Source organism: Thermobia domestica, chromosome 8 (assembly GCF_964235325.1).
Source record: "Thermobia domestica chromosome 8, izTheDome1.hap1.1, whole genome shotgun sequence".
NCBI classification, from domain to species: domain Eukaryota; kingdom Metazoa; phylum Arthropoda; class Insecta; order Zygentoma; family Lepismatidae; genus Thermobia; species Thermobia domestica.
Window position 1 is genome coordinate 105298118 of NC_137461.1, and position 18250 is coordinate 105316367.

The following is an 18250-nucleotide window of genomic DNA, read 5'->3' on the forward strand; positions in this document are numbered from 1 at the left end:
TCTGCCGATTGATCACTGGTTCTTACGCTCACTGGCATTGCAGACATAGACTACGATCCATACAAACAAATTTCCACACACTCACATTCAGGTTTTTCAACGACCTGTAAATCACTGGATTACTGGCAGCGTTTCTTCCATACTCACTACGATCAGTCCGCCCTGTACTGTTGCCGGTGTGCTGGTACCTTAAAATTATGATCAGCGTTCGCTATACAAACATTTCGTGGTGTGAATTTCGTCGAAACCAAACGATATATAGGGGTCTTTTAAAGATTGTTTTTAAAGATTGTTGATATATATAGTGAAATCTGTCTATGTTGGCCACCAACGGTTCAATTGAAAAGTGGCCAACTTACAGAAAATAAGTGTGATTGGTGTATTTTTAAAAATGGGATTTCTAGTATTACTTGATTGTAAAATTTTAATAAGTAATGGCACAACAGCTACTTTTAAATAATGTATATAGAGTAATAATAACAATATAAAGTTGTAAAAAAAATTACTACGTATGTTTAATATACAGATGGTGATCAGAAAAATGGAAACACCTGAACGAAATTGCAACTTACCAGATTAATATGGTGTCGGGCCACCTTTAGCCTTCAGAATAGCCTTGATGCGACGTGGGATGGAGGCATAGAGGTCGTGAATGGTAGCAAGTGGAATTTTATACCATTCCTCGTGCAGGTTATCGGCCAGTTCTGTGAGACAGGATGGAGGTGGAAATCGTCGCCGGAGTCGTGTTTCCAAGACGGACCACAGATGTTCAATTATGTTGAGATCTGGTATTGGGCGGGCCAGGGGAGGTGTTGAACTTCATCCCGATGTTCCTGAAACCACGCTGCAACAACTCCAGCTGTGTGAATGGGTGCATTATCATCCTGGAAGATAGGGTCATTGTCCGGGAACAATATCCGGACCATAGGATGCAAATGGTCTCCTAAAATTGCGACATAATCGTTGGCAGTGATTCGTCCGCTAAGTGTGACCACAGGACCCAATGAAAACCATGATATTGCGGCCCACATCATCACCGAGCCGCCGCCATGTTTCACAGTTGGGCGGAGACACTGCAGATCATAAGCTTCGTTGGGCGTTCTCCACACACAAACACGGCCCGTGGTTGGGAATAGGGTGAAGAATGACTCATCCGACCATATCACACGTTTCCAGTCCTCAACGGTCCAAGTTGCATGGTCGCGGCGCCATTTGCGGCGTGCGAAAGCGTTATGGTCCCTGATGAGCGGTTTGGCCCGTGCAACACGACCCCGTAAGTTCATGTCATGTAATTCGCGGCGGACTGTGATTGTCGAAACAGGGTGGGGGGAGGTGCCGATTGAGTTCCTCCGTCACTTGCTCCGCAGTGACACGACGGTTCTGCGTGACAATGCGCTTTAATACCCGGCGTGACCTGTCATTCATGATTTTCTTCCGCCCACTGTTCCGCTTACCCGATGTGGTTTTCCCGTGTGTTGTGTAGGCCGTCATCACCTTCGACACTGTCCAACGCGACACACCTAACACAGTAGCCACTACCGTCACACTCACTCCACATAACCGCGCACCAACAATTTGCCTTCTTTGAAAATCTGAGAGGTCTCCCATTTTACACTACCTCCGTCTGCTGCAGCCACTGGACATGCTGTTCCACTGCGCCTGACGTAGTATGGAGACCGACCTAACACACCACCACCAGCGGTCCGGCGCTGCGGGCGCCACGATACCACTGCCAACCCATACATCTGACGTGTTGCTAACTACAGGTGTTTCCATTTTTCTGATCACCATCTGTATTGTACTGTACATACCTTTTTCTTCCTGAATACTAATCTAGTACACTAAATTATTCGGATTGAAGACACAATAGCACAAACAACCATAAAATAGAAACACGTGTACGCAGTTCATTAAAATTGTTATTGTAGCAAACTTAGTTATTCGGATTGAAGACAAGAAAAGCCAAATTATAAATTGAACAATTGATATGCTATTTATATGACATTTTTTCAGTTGTTACTGAATGGTGGTTCATTCTAGACGTATTTATTTTATTCATTTTAGTATATATGCATATTTGAGTTTTGTAGTCAACTATCTTTTGTTAATGAGCTATAAATCTTTCCCTCGGAGCAAAAGATGTTTTGGGAAAATCTTAAAGGACTTCATATCTCATAATCTCCGCTACCTTTCGACAAGCTGTTAATAGTTGACATTTGAGATAGTTAGCTTTAACCTTGAGAATTTCCCAGAATTACTAAAGCTCCCCACTGATGAAAGAAGACAATATAGTTAATGGTTTTTACCAAAACAGACAGGGTAAACAAATACGTTCAACCATTTTCTGAATTCCTGTATATGCTTTTTCTTATTCACGTCTTTCTTCACCATCCCTTTATTAGGGTAGTGTTCTGGCCATTGACCTCCAAGAACAAATCGTGGGAATCCATGCTTCTTTGTCTCCAGTCACAGAGAATCCATACCTCTCGTATGGGAATACGAAAAAGTTAAGAAAAATAACAAAACAGTATTTTGCTTGGCCAAGATACGCAGGTAAATTTATCATTATCATCATAGGGTAAACATTGCTTCAATGCGCCCAACTTCCAAGATAGATAGGTGGCCAACTTACAGAGTAATAAGTAACGAATGTCTTACGGGAAAATGCAGGTTCAACACGAACCAGGCCAAGATGAGCAGGTAGCCAAATTGGTGGTCAAGTTGACAGGTTTTATATACGACCTTTGTCAAAAATGTTCCAGGGCAAAGGTCGTAAAAAATAGAAAATTGCACTTACCAAGTAACGGTCTTAGCTCCTATCAAAGTAGTCCCCTTGGCTATCTATACACAGTTGCCAACATTTCTGGAGGTCTTGGAAGCAAGCAGGGAAATCTTCAACTGCGATGCTTGTAAGCTCATTTGCCACAGCCTGTTGGATGTTTGCGATATCTTAATAAAGCTTTCCTTTCCACCTTTTCACTCGTAGAAACAAGACAAATCACAAGGTGAGAGGTCGGGCAAATATGACGGATGTGGTATGGCAATAACAGAATGTCTGCCCAGATACTCGTTAACAGATAAAACAGTATGGAATGTTACATTATCATGCAATAAGAACCAGTCCTAAGAATGCCACAAATCAGGGCGGCGACGCCGAATTGCTTGTCGCAAACGTTTCAAGACTTAGATGTAAAGAGTTTAGTTCACTGTTTGATCTGGAATTTTCGCGTAAAATCTTATGACACACATCACGATTCAAATTCAGTTCTTCTGATATCGTACGCACAGTTACGTGACGGTCTTCTTGCAGTAACTGCCTTACACGCTCCACGTTCACATCGGTATGTGCTGTAGACGGGCGACCAGCTCTGGGATCATCTTGCACTGAATCTCTGCCTTCACGAAACCTTTTGTGCCACTCGAAAACAAGACTTTTTGAAAGTGCCTCGCGTGCATATGCTTCCTTAATCATGTCCCACGTTTCACTAGGGACTTTCCTGAGCTTAACGTGAAACTTAATGTTCACTCATTGCTCACAGTCAGCATCTATTGTGTCACCGTAAGTAATGCGACAACAGCCCGAACAGTGTGTTGCTAAGCACAGCCCTGCCACCTAGTGAGTGCGCGGAAACATGGTCAAGGTCATGTCAAGTAAGAACACACATCAGGTAACATAAAAACAACATTTGCTCCTTTTTAGTGTTGAAAATTCAGAACTAAAAAAAATAAATAAATAAATAAAATAAAATTAAAAAAAAAATACTGACAGGGGTTGTACAAAAGCGTTTCGTAAACTGCCATAAATAGTTGAGACTTCTTAGTGACATCTATCTTCATCAAATCAGAACAGTGTGGCACACAGCAGATGCACGTAGTTAATTTGAAGCACTATTATTTATTTATACATCTCTATGAGCATTACCTGCATCTATGGTTTTAAGTTCTTCACGTATGAGGAATAATGTCTCTCAGCGAGCACACTGTCCGAGGAAGGGGAAGGAAGAAAGCGGCCTGGGACCTGTATGTTAGATATCATCCCGGTATTTGCCTGTTATAAATGAGGGAAAACTTGTCGGGCTTTACAGCCAAGTGTGCTCACTGGGAATCTGAACCACTATTAAACAAAAGCTATGTCCTCGTTTTTCGAAGTAAATTTATATGCAAATGTATGTACGTACTTACATGCTACTTATAGCAAAATTTTAAAGCAGAGCTTAATATTGCGGCGGGAATAAAATAATTCCATTCGAGAAATTCCGTCTTTCCCACGTTGAAGTTCTTAAACATAGGAGGCAGAGATGTGAACAGTAGAACTAAAAGGAAAAGTGCATTTCTGCTTCCTCATTTTGTTTAATTATTTTTTTTTTCTTTGTTTAATTCAGTATAACTCTTCAAAAATTATTCAGTAGTAGAGGGTTCACCTCTGGTGCATGGGGTCCTTGGTTCAATCCCAGATTGCGCCAACTGAGCTTTGTGGTGGACAAACACCGTGTGCGTGGGTTTTCTCAGGGTTCTTCTGTTTCCTCTCACTTTCTTCATTTCATTCATTTCTCATCATCACCGTCTCCTTTAGCCTAGCAGCATAACCGTGGACTTAAAACAAAAAGATTTCTTCAAAAATTGTTCAGTTATTTACTGCTTTTCTCATAAATGTTTAAAATTATTTTGTGCGTTGCTCAGTTTTTTCTCTTTAATCATGGTAGGAAAATAAATGCATATAATATCTCAAATTGCTCCTTATTGTTCTGGTTTAATTTTATTAACTGAATCATTATACAATGGCCATGTTTTGTGAAGCTTAAATATAGGAAGTTTAAAAAGGAAAATGAAATACTTTAAATATCACTTAACCGAAGATTTGTTAATACTTTTCTGTATTTTATTGTGTTTTTGATTTATTTCTAATTTTTTCTTCTTTCTTTCTCCCCAGGTAATACGAGTAAAACTCGGCAACCACAACCAGAAACTCAGGCTCTGATGGATTGGTTGAAAAAAAGTGAATTTGTTTTAACGGTTGCTCTCCACGCTGGATCCGTACATGTTACGATACCGTTTGATGGGGAATACGGTACAGAAGTCAGTGGCAACAGATACGCTACAGGTGATGAAGAGGTAAGAAAGAAATGGTAATTTTACTTCAAAGTACTTACAGATGGTAAGAGCTTAAAAATTAGGAATGTGTTTCCCAGGCATTTATGACATTGACTTAGCGGTATGTTTTCTTACATATATGTCTAAATACTCAAAATCTTTCCTTTTTAAAAAATAACATATACATACAAAGAAGCTCTAACTTCGTAGCAAACTTCTGAATGACAGAATAGTGGAAGAAAATTAGGAACAAGAAAGTCCAAAGTAATTAAATACCTTTAATTCCAAATTAATTTGTCATTGACTTTAGTGATAGTTTTGCATTATTTTTCTTTCTTTCTGTCTTACAACAGTTATTCCGTGTGGTAGCAGGAACTTACGTAGATAATCATCCAACAATGAAAAATGGTCATCCTAATTGCCCTGGTAGAACGAGGGAAGTCTTTGAGAATGGAATTACAAATGGTGGAAGTTGGAGATTACATAGCGGCAGTATGATGGTATGTACACACTCCTAATACATAACGAATTTAATCTACACTTCGTTCTGGATTTGTTAGAGATCTATACGTGCCATGAATTTAAAATCTGATACCTGACTCAAGCGCAAACTTTTGTCTTTCTGTCTAAGTTTATCCACCTGGTAATCAAATAAAGCATGAATGTTCCCGGTTACAGAAATGTATTCGGCTTAAGTTCATATACCTGCTGATATTCAAATTAAGCGGAAGTATTCCTGGTTACTGAAATTAACTAATTATCGTAAAACTATAATTACCAAAAATAAATATGTAACTTAGTTGTGATATTCTGGATATCCAATATATTTTGTTTGTTGAAATTTCGCATCGAGGCTATATGAAACAAAGACCTACAGTTTAAGGTGGAATCCGAACTACCGAAAACATTCAATGCTGGAATCGAAGTGGTTACTTGGTACATAAAGGAACGCGTGCTAGCCATGAGTTCAGCGCGGAAGGCTTCATACCCAGAATAATTCAAACAAATGTACATAGAAACAAAATTGTTAGTATGCAATAGATATACAACAGCATACTTAGTACTACTTCAGTATCGTATAATTTGAATACTACTGTTTGGAAATTCAAAGCCAATCATTTTTGATAAGGTATGAATTAAGCAAATCCAATCCTTATTATTCTATTTCGGCTGCCTGCGTAAAGGGTCTTTTAACAGCGAAAGTGTGATACTATATTTTTGTGGAGAGTTTGTAAAGAAGTTAATACCGATATTGGTTAAAAAATAATGGTAAAATTATAGCTTTCTTATCGTTCTTCTTAAATTCCGAATCTGTGTGTTGTTTTCCTTCATTGTAAGGAACATTAAATATATTATTGATGTCATAGACCCATATACTGTATTATGTTTTCTTTCCGTATGCTAAATCCTTTTTTCAAAGGAATGAACACGTGCAAGTTCTTAGAGGTAGTGTACAAACGGCCCGAGAAATATAGTTGTATTCGGCTGATGCAAATGAAATGTCTGGTTTGGCGTTTGGTGGCAAACTCACCTCAGCAACGCAATACAAGGATTGACTAACATCATGCGTCTAACGACACAAATGCAGTACACGTCCAGCAAACAGGCTGGGGTACTCAGCCAGTCAGAAGATAGTGCGTTGTTGAGCAGGGTCATATGAAATTGCATTATGGAAAATACACAATTGCACTTGATTTTTCTTCACGACTTCAAACCGGGACATTCTGCACAACAAACCGCAAAACAGTGAATTTGAGCTAGGAATGGCGAATGAACGCACCATTCGCCGTTGGTTTGTCGAATTTCGTTCCGGAACACAGCACTGCAAAATGAGCTCCATTGGCACCGACCAACAAAATGTTCGAATGAGCTTCTCAGTGACACTATGGAACCATACTCTAGGAAAAGTGTTCGTGCTATTGCAAAAGAGTTAGGCATACACAATACCACTGTCGCTCGAAGATTCCGTTCAAGCAATAAAGTGAAAAGGTTTGATTCATGCATGGAACATGAGTTGACACCGTCTAGCAAGAATCGTCGTCTGGGGCTTTGTAATTTTATGAGTGTGTAAAATAACTTGAAAGATTTCGTGCATCGGAGTGTCATTTCTGATAAAATATGAATGTCCTATGACAGTCATAAACTATAAGGAAAGTAATTGGATCGTGATCAGCATCAAAAATAGTGTTTTAAAACACCCCTCTACCCGCGGAAGATGCTTCTGCTATTATGGTGGTTGTGATCCACCATATCTTTGTCCTTCCAGGCAAAACCATCAGTGCAGGTCGTTCTGAATTCCATGAAATGTAGCCCAAACTTTCCGCAAGTATCCATCACTAGTTAACAGACATAGTGTCCTCATGTGGCTCAATGGACCGTGCAGACAATCAGTTACAATATGAAGTTCTTCGTCACGCACCGTATTCTTGTGACGTCTCTCCTTCCGATTGTCTCTTCTTGCAGCATCTTGGGAGGGGAGACCTTCCCTGATGGTTGGGCAGTGGAACGAGCCGTTAAAAACTTCTTTGCATCGCAGACTCCACACTTCTTTCGCTACGAAATCCAATCGTTGGCTGAGAGATGACGAAAGTGTGCGGTTGCAGACTGCGACTATTTTGATTAACTAAATATTGTAGTTTAAATTTCGTTTGACCTTGGGAAATAACGCATCTGGGATGAATATTTCATTCGCACCAACCTAATGTATTGAAATTCACGAGCGAGCTTAAAGCTCATAATACATTGTAGACCCAACCTGAATTCTGGCACAGCTCTACCTCAGTATAAATTTAAGTAAAGATCTTGAAAAAAGAAAAACAAAAGAAAGAAATCGTGATTGAAAAACGAAGAAAAACAAACAGCTTAGATCAACCGTATGTTTCATAAGTGAGATAAACCTACTCTCTTTTTTCTTTTACCGAAATATTTGAAGTGTATAAAGATCTCGTCTTGTTGTGTTTGACGTTTTGTTAATGTGATCAGTTTGAAGAGTTTTCTTATAAATAAACAATACTCAGTGTCAAAATTTGGATGGTTGCCGATAAGGGTTCAGTTAAACTCCTAACATTCTAGTAACAAAAGGAACTGAAACGAACAACCGTGTAAATTTCCTGGATCTAACATTTTACAGAAAATCAAATTTCGGCACTTAAATAAACCTGAAACTAACAGTAGAGGAAGTTTCTTTCGTAGAATCTCAGAGTTAAGTTCCAGTAACAATGTTAGAATATGAACATTTTGAAAAAATGCTTATGCCAAATTGAAACATGAGTGAAAATCAACAGTACCAAAATAAGGAATAAAAATACATAGATGACCTGAACATAGTATTAGTATCCGCTTAGAACATAAGAGTAAAATTGTAAAGGATATAAAGGTTTTTGTACTAATCCGTTGAATCCTTAGGTATCGTCTCACGCACGAGTCAAGACACTTTCGAAAAGGAACACACACATATTAGACTGAAAAAGCGTGTTTATGATGCCAAATTCATCGATGCTTCGCAATCCATTGCTAGAGAGGGTTAACTGTATGTTGTAGCAAGGATACATTATATACATATTTATATCTAAAAAAAAGAAAAAGTATCGTTGAAAGATAAATACACATGGGAACAATCTTAACTATTTGTTAATTTATAAAGAAAATGACACTATAATTATTTGTAAGCTTTATAAATATAATTATTTTTTGTCTTGTTTTCTCAAAGTTTTGCCCTTTCACATTGCAGGACTATACTTACCGAAATACAAGCACACTTCAAATTGGAGTGTACGTTGACTGTTGCCCTTCTCCGCCAAAGTCCAAACTACCCAAAATATGGCACGATCATAAGAAGTCACTTCTTGCCATGATTGATCATGTGCGAAAAGGAATTTCAGGTACGGTCTTTATGTTACAGGTTTCTGTAATTTCTATAGCAATACTCTACAGTACTAGTTAACCGAATTGCTTTAAAAAAAAAAAAAAAAAAAAAAAAAAACACTCGTGTGCAACATCACGGTTTACTGAAAAACAAAAAGGCGATACTTTCCCTGCTGAATTACTTCTTATCAGTCGTCTTAAGGAACAAGTTGTTAAGAAGTGTTCATCAAATATTAAGCGAAAGAAAATGTCAACTTTTTTTTCTTCTTCCTCAAGCTGAATTAAACTTGATTGTTTTAATCGTACGACTATACCTTAGCAATGTTCAATTTTTGAGGCATCATATGTTGCAAGTAATGTTTTTCACTCCGTTTTAACTGAATTTTCGTTCAACTGAAGCATCATCAGCCCCATGAAATTCGGTTAAACAGGACTCTAGTGTATTCGTTCAATATGATAATTTTCAACTTCATAGCTGTATGTACTTACTCATTTTTTTCACCTTTATGTTTACCTTTTATTATTTCGTCTAGTTATCATATTATCATTATTTGACTGTAGTTTCAGTAATCACTCGTGTAAATCGAGTTATAAGAACTAGTTGAAGGGAATGTTTAGCATATAAATATTCCAGATGTAATATAGGATATGAAGTTAGAACAGTTTTGTATTGTATATAATATGTTTGTTTTAATGACTGGTAGTGAAGAATTCGATATTGATTCGAATTAGTGGTGCAACTAATTCGACAAACGTCACAATGTTAACTGTGAACTTTTTCTTATACATGTCAATCTTCGTAAATGGCACATGCTATATCAAACATAAGAATACGATACTTACCAATGGCTCTGTACTGTAGATTTGATATTTATCTCTCACAGGGTAAGGTGCGTTTATTATTCTAATTTTCTATCAGACTATCATTCCGAATTAATTGATTTTGTGTGTTCTTCAGCAGCAAATTATTTTTACTCCAGAATGTTGATAAAATGTTTATATTTTTGCCTTTTCAGGGTTTGTAGTAGACAGGACTAGCAGACCTGTACCAAATGCGCAGATTTTACTTCATGGTAGCAATCACACAGTAAATGGAAAAGACTCAGGAGCGTTTTGGCGACTCTTGCCACCTGGTGAACATACAATCACCGTCAAAGCAGAAGGTTATTTCCCAGTTACCAAGTTAGTTAAAGTATCCTATGGCAAATTGAACCAAGTCATGTTTAGATTGCAGAGAGATGAACGTATAATGGGGCTTCCTAGAAATCTATTTGTCTTTATAGCAGGTAAGTTTTAGATTTAATTTTAAATCAGTAAGACTTTATCTTTCTTTCATATTTAGATTAGAAAGTAGATCAGTATCTGCTTGGGTTAATGCTGCTGCATGCCAATGGGAAAATTCTCATTAACTCTCGTTTAAAGCTAACTGAAAATTTTATATTTGTTTATTTGCAATAAAATGCAACTTGCTGATTTATATTTACAAGCCTAGAGGGATTAACACTAACAATAATGGAGTCAATGACAAGTAATGAAAATTCACGTTAATTGGCAAGGAATCTATCACCGTGAACTATGCAGGATAACCAGATTTAGAAAATGAAAAACGGAATTTTAACAATTCACTAGGTATAATCATTGTTATTTCATTATTCATGTCAGAAAGAAGTTTCTGCCTTTTCAAAATAACCAGATTTTTATTTGTTTTATCTTATCCCAATTTTAATTTTATTTGTTTTATCCCAATTTTAATTTATACATTACCTTTTAACATTTAACCAGGGTTAGGGGCATCCATTGTCTCTTGAATGTCGTATTTTTCTGATGGCTGAATTTCTTGTAGGAGAATTACTCTTTCTTTCTTTCTTTCTTTATACATATATATATACAGACTGTCCCATAATTCGTGTGTAAACTTTAATTTCATAGTACTCAGAACTGGTAAAAGCTAGAACTGTGAAATTTGCAGGCAATTTAGAGAAAGGTCAGAAGATTTGTTTGATAGCAAAACGAGATCGCGGGTATTATTGCTTGCGGAGTTACAGGGTCAAAGGTCAAAATGCGATTTTTTCCTTATGGGATTTCAATGTTAAATAGTAGTCTCACATGTCATTTTTTTGAATATCCATCTCCGGTAGCAAAAATTGGTATATCGACATAAATTCTGATCCAAAACAATGTGATAACGAGAAATGTGGGCAATCATAACCCGGTGACCTCAAACAGGTCATCTGTGATCCTTGATGAAAAAGCTCCCTTTTCAACAGTTTATTGTACACAACTAATTCAGTTGAAGATAATGTTAAAAAAAGCATATGCACAAAGGATCTACCGAACATCCTTTTTAGCAAAACGAAGAGGTCAGCAATATCATCAGAGGTCAAAGGTCACGTAGTTCAAATGTCATGTTTGATGTGTTAACAAACAAGAAACTGTAACATTGGAAATAATGCTTTGAAGTGCCATAGAACACATGCATAAAGATCCTTCCAACGAGTGTGTATGGGCATAGGGAAAAGGTCAACAATGTCATAAAAGGTCAAAGGTTACGCAGTTAAAATGTCATGTTTTTAAGTGTTAAAAAGTATGAAACTGCGATGTTGGAAATAAGGATTTGAGCTGCCACTGGACATGCAGAAAGGATCTTCCAATTGATGTGTGTGTGTGTGGTCAACAATATCGTAAGGGGTCAAAGGTCACTCAGGTAAAATTTCATGTTTGATGTGTTAGTAAGTATGAAACTGAGACGTTTTTAAAATGATTTGAGCTACTACAGAGCACATGCATAAAGGTCTTTCCAATTGGTGTGTATGGGAATAGGAAAAATGTCAACAAGGTCATAAAAGGTCAAAGGTCACGCAGCTAAAATTTCATGTTTGATGTGTTAGCAAGTATAAAACTGTGACGTTTTAATTACGGATTTGAGCTTGCATAGAGCACATGCAGAAAGGTCCTTCCAAGGGGTGCACATGACCACAATGAAAAGGTCAATATTGCCATAAGGTGAAAAAGCCTAATTTTGTAATTCAGATCCTGCAGGCAACGGTAGGTATCTTTCTGTGATGTTTAAAACAATGAATTGAACATAGTATAAGTCGCACCTTGTGTTAATTATTTAGCTTTGCAAAACTGCATTCAAAATGTTTTTTTTTTCTTATTGAAACATATTAATAGTACTTCGCAATTTACTGCACGTGATCTCCGTGATGTGCTAAACTTAAGTTCACTCTGTGTATAAGACTCTTTGTGAAGATTTTTTCAAGAGTGTCTGGAGTTATCTGTTCAACGGCACGCTGTATCGATCGTCGAAGTTTAAGTGTTATTGAAGGAGTTTCATAAACTTGTTGCTTAAGAAAGCCCCATAGAAAGAAGTCGCATGGGGTTAGATCAGGACTTCTAGCTGGCCACTCAACATCAGAAACTATACTTATTAAACGGTTTCCAAACCTTCCTCTTAAAATTTGTAATGTTGCCCTAGTACGATGTGCTGGAGCACCATCCTGTTCAAACCACATATCATTGTGTGGATCAAGATTTAAGCGATCAAGTTCAGGGAAAAGAAATTCTCGCAAAATATTTTGGTATATAAGTTGATTAACGTTTCCTTCCAAGAAAAACGGCCCTATTACACCAGTTGCTGTTAGTTCCATCCACACCATAATACCCCTTTGATCTGCACAGCGCTCAATTCATTCCGACGGTGGACTGGGTCCCAAGAATCGTTCACGTGACGAAAACATCGTTCCATTAAAAAAAGCTTCATCTGACATTATAAGTTGAAATAAAAACATGGGATTTTCATTTAATCTGTCTATCAACCAGTTACAGAATAAAATTCTGGCACCGAAATCATCATCATATTATTTATATACAATCTTCATACTGTATGTCGTACGCGTTAACCTCAAGCACACGCAATATCCTACTCAGTGAACTTTTTTAACGTTGAGTGCAACGCTCCGGCGACGGGTTGATTTACTTGGTGAACTAAGCACAGAACGAACCACTTTACGTTCAGTATCCTCGGTAGAGATCCTTACAGGTGGTCCTGCATTTCGTTGTCGCTGAGAAAGATGTTCCTTGCTAAAACAGTTGTTCCGAAACTGTTTGTAAAGATGAAGAATTTGGGTATTGCTTATTTTCACACCCCACCGTGCAAACACCTTTCTCCGCCTTTTTGTAACCTACTTCCTACTAAGAACTGTAGGCAAATCGGCACGTTGTTCCTTTGTTAGAGTACCAATTGTGACTTACACAATTACGCACGCACACACCCACATACTTCCAAACACGTAGGTCTATGAGTACAGGGAAAATAAGAAATGCAACAGTTTTTATTTTCTTACACACTCACAAGACACACAAGATTCACAACACACTCACAAAACACACATTCATTTAATTCACATTTCACAAACTCATTTAATTTTAAGCTCAACTCCACACTCCACTGCCTCACTGTCTCTGTCCGACCAGATTATCATTCGACTAAGACCAAACCATCCTTGTGAACGAAACAGGCTAATAATTTGACGTGAGTCCAAAACATAAACAGATCGCGTTTATGCTTCATTCACGAAAGGGTATAAATAAACGATAAGAGTGCGTCTCTTCCTATATATTGGGAAGCAATTTATTTCCAGTGGAATTATTTTTATTTTTTCTTCTCAATTTCCTAGGTAAGCATCTAGGCAATATTAAAGCTTCCATATTTATTTTTCATGAGAATACGGGACATCTTTTTCTCCCCTCAAATTTCACAACACAATGCATTGCTTTGAAACAGTTTATTTTCAATGCATTATCCTATTTGATATGGATACAAAGAAATAACGAACAATCTGTAGTACAGTCTGTTCTCAGGATTTTTTTTTTTTTTTTTTTTTTTTTGAGAACTCCTGAGTGATTTGCATTTAAATGTGATATTTTCATTGGAAAATGCTACTCAAATAATATGTTTTTTTAGAATCTATTAGACGAAATAATATCGTGCACCCACTATGATCTAGAATGTCCTGCACACAATAGTGCGCATTCTATAATGACTTCCTAAAATTAAGTATTCTTGTTATTTATTAGAAAAGATTTCCGAGAGCTCAAATAAACATTCTTAGTTTTATATACCATACCAACTAAATTAGTTCTAAAACATTGCCGTCTCATACTTGCCAATATACGAACTATAAACTTCTTATTTCCTGACCTTTGACCTTTTATGACATTGTTGACCATTAATTTTGCATGTATTCCATGGCCACCGTTTTGCATGTATTCTATGGCAGGTCAAATCACTTTTCAAACATCACACTTTCATATCTGCTAACACTTAAAAACATGACATTTTAACTGCGTGACCTTTGACCTTTTATGACATTGTTGACCTTTTTCCTATGCCCATACACATTAATTGGAAAGACCTTTATGCATATTTTCTATGGTAGCTCAAATCCTTATTTCCAACATCACAGTTTCATACTTGCTGATACATCAAACATGAAATTTTAACTGCGTGACCTTTGACCTTTAAGGACGTTCTTGATCTTTTTCCTGTGCCCATACACATCCGTTGGAAGGATCTTTCTGTATGTATTCTATGGCACGTCAAATCATTTTTCAAACGTCGCCGTTCCATATTTTCTAACACATCAAATGTGATATTTTAACTACGTGACCTATGAACTTATATGACATTGTTGACCCTTTTCCTATCCCCATACACACCAATTGGAAGGACCTGTGTCCTGTGCAGCATGCATGCGTCCTGTGGCAGCTCAAATCATTCTTTCTAACGTCACAGTTTCATACTTGTTAACACTTAAAAACATGACATTTTAACTGCGTGACCTTTGACCTTTTATGACATTGTTGACCTTTTTGCTATGCCCATACACACCAATTCGAAGCACCTTTATGCATGTGTTCCATGGTAGCTCAAATCATTTTTCAAACGTCACAGTTTCATAGTTGCTAACACATCAAACATGAAATTTTAAAAGCGTGACCTTTGACCTCTTATGATGACCTTTTCCCTATGCCCATACACACTCGTTGGAAGGATCTTTATGCATGTGTTCTATGGCACTTCAAAGCATTATTTCCAATGTTACAGTTTCTTGTTTGTTAACACATCAAATATGACATTTGAACTACGTGACCTTTGACCTCTGATGATATTGCTGACCTCTTCGTTTTGCTAAAAAGGATGTTCGGTAGATCCTTTGTGCATATGTTTTTTAAACATTATCTTCAACTGAATTAGTTGTGTACAATAAGCTGTTGAAAAGGGAGCTTTTTCTTCAAAGGTCACAGATGACCTGCTAGAGGTCACCGGGTCACAATTGCCCACATTTCTCGTTATCACATTGTTTCGGATCAGAATTTATGTCGATATACCAATTTTTGCTACCGGAGATGGATATTCAAAAAAATGACATGTGAGACTACTATTTAACATTGAAATCCCATAAGGAAAAAATCGCATTTTGACCTTTGACCCTGTAACTCCGCAAACAATAATGCCCGCGACCTCGTTTTGCTATCAAACAAATCTTCTGACCTTCCTCTAAATTGCCTGCAAATTTCACAGTTCTAGCTTTTACCAGTTCTGAGTACTATGAAATTAAAGTTTACACACGAATTATGGGACAGTCTGTATATATATATATATATATATATATATATATATATATATATATATATATATATATATATATATATAACATACAAGAAATATTAACACTTTGTGAATAATATCACTTTATTACGAGCCAGACACTGGACGCGGACGCTATTTGCGTCCTGTTTTCCTTTTTTTCCCTAGGGATACCGGATGACTATCTGGAAAACGGGATGTCTGTTCTCCCTAATGTTGCTTCGCTACTGAAAGAGGACGTTAAGCTCCAAACACTCATTCCGGTATGTAACCTACTATTGGTGGCAGAATACTTCCAAAATAATTAAAAATTATATATTCTCCGAATAGATGTTAATTTTTCAAATTGACATATTGACATGTATTTTATTTGTTCCTTTTTGCAGCTGTGCTGAAGAAGCTTCGGCGTTCTTTTTCCCTTTATATTATTTTAATGTATGGTACATTTTCAAATTTTATAGCATTGAAGCTGATACAGTGTCATCCCACGTATATTGTAGCCATAAGTCACTAGAATTTTTCTAGTATCATTGCAGTGTGTGTTAGACTCAAGCAACAACTTCATTATCAATATTCGTTTAATTTCGAATCATCTTGTGTTTCAGGTGGTGTGTGCTTACTTATTCTAGTAAGTGCGTTATGTATGTATGCTGTATGTCAAAGACGTAATAAAGAAGACAGATATGGGGGATTTTACCCAATCAGACAGAAAGTAAGTCTATTTGAAGACGATGATGAAGATTCGGAACTCTTTAGAGCTCCTTTGAAAGGTAAGCATACAGTAGGACACACTTCTCCATTTTTGTTCAATACCAACAAATTGTATTCATCCTGAAATAATACTTCTCTTAGTATGAATTTAAATTGAAGTAATCGCATTTGATTGTAGGAGGACTTTATCTTGATAAATTTAAATGAAAAAAAAATAATAATGAGTGTTGTTCATGATTTCTAAATTGCGACAAACTACATCTTCACTATAATAAACGGTTGTTTACGATAATTCACTATTTTTGAAATTCACTTTTAATAAATACACCTAACAATTGAGTTAAGATTTCCTTTAATTATCCGTTCTTTTTAATTGGGAGCTTTAATTATTGAGATCGTTCCATACAATAACGTTCTAACTATGAAGTTAGAAAAATGTTAATCATCATATTATAAATGTCAATTTATAAGCTTGTTTTGTATGTTTATTCTGATAGTACGTCTTTAATATACAACTAGTATCACGTTTAAAAATGCATAAGAACTTTTTATGTGTTTCAGTAATCACTGAATAAATAGATCAATTTTAGAAGTTTTCTTTAACTTAAAGATAACACACGTCTCCATATTGCTTAAGACTATCCTCCGAATAAATTGAGGAAAAGGAAAACGGAGTGAACAAGTGCAGGATGTTCACTTGTAAGAAAGACAGTAGATTCTATCCCATACTGTATGAATTTGTGGTTGACAATATTATCACCAATTTCCTTGGTTCTCTTTTAATTTTTCGCATAATATTTTGTTCGCCATCTCTATGCGATTATCATTCCATGCAATTATACTCTCTCCTTTAATCTAAAGGACATAACTAGGCCTATAGCATCTTAAACACAAAAGATTTCATTTCATTTCGCATTCAAAGTGATCTGTTTGTTCCAAAAATTATTAATGAAAGAAATATGTATGGGATATTCCTTTGCTAGTGTCTTTACGTACTGTCGTCTATTATTGATGTTTAACTATGTATCCGAGCGGCAAACTTTGCCAGTGAAAGTACTATGCAGTCACATTAAAGAAATATGATAAAATTTGTCTATGATTTAATGAGAGATTACCTTCGTGTCAAAGCAAATCCTTTAAACTGAAGTTAATGCAAGAAAGCCCAGAAGGTATTTTCATGGTATCATTTTATCATTTGGTCATATTATGAGCAAAATTATTATTGTTGAAAGGAAATGAAATAGAGGAAATACGCTTTTGAAGGTAACCATATGATTAGGTTAACTAATATTGCAGTTGATCACCTTTGTACATTTTTTTTTTTTTTTCGTAGCTCTTGGGTATAAATTTGTAATTAAAAGCTTATAGTAAGATTTGTATTCTATTAACTTCCGTAAGTGCACAGGAGTACGTATATATTGAGTTTCAAAAGAAACGTAAATACTGCAATATTTTGGATAACTAAATTAAGCTACTTAAAAATGACGTGATAAAATGAATATATCTCCTTAGAGTCTAACAAAATAGATTGATGCAAATTAAACAGCTATTAGATATTTTTATCTGAATATCATCTGAACGATGAAAAAATAAATAGATGCTGTGTTATTTTTCTTTTTTTAAAGTATTATGACTTGTGACAACTCTTCGACTACTTTGTAGCATACTTTCTTCTCTTCTACTTTATTCTTTTCATATCTTTTCATAGCGTGGAGGCTTCTCCGTATTGGTAAGAAACGCATAAGTGCAAGATGAAGGTGATAGATAGATCAACATTTTATCTGTCATCTAATTTATTAAAGGTAGATCTTTTTTAAACGTGTTTTAGTGTAGCGTGTTTGGTTTTGTTATTCACTAAATTCCTGCTTCTGAAATTGCTTTGAAGTCTCCCTGAAAAAAAGAGAGCATGTTCTTTAAACCTGTTTGGACCAG

General features: G+C 36.3%; 1 protein-coding gene across 2 annotated transcripts in view; it reads left to right on the forward strand.

Annotated features, from left to right (window-relative positions):
• The window catches only part of LOC145693111 (carboxypeptidase D-like), a 116437-nt gene that overhangs the window by 83834 nt on the left and 14353 nt on the right, over positions 1 to 18250 (forward strand). For both annotated transcript variants that reach the window (XM_081768816.1, XM_081768817.1), the window contains 5 exons: positions 4931 to 5112; positions 5445 to 5591; positions 8822 to 8972; positions 9972 to 10241; positions 16213 to 16377. In XM_081768816.1, coding sequence (XP_081624942.1) covers positions 4931 to 5112; positions 5445 to 5591; positions 8822 to 8972; positions 9972 to 10241; positions 16213 to 16377 — 915 coding nt within the window. The remainder of the gene's footprint in view (positions 1 to 4930; positions 5113 to 5444; positions 5592 to 8821; positions 8973 to 9971; positions 10242 to 16212; positions 16378 to 18250) is intronic.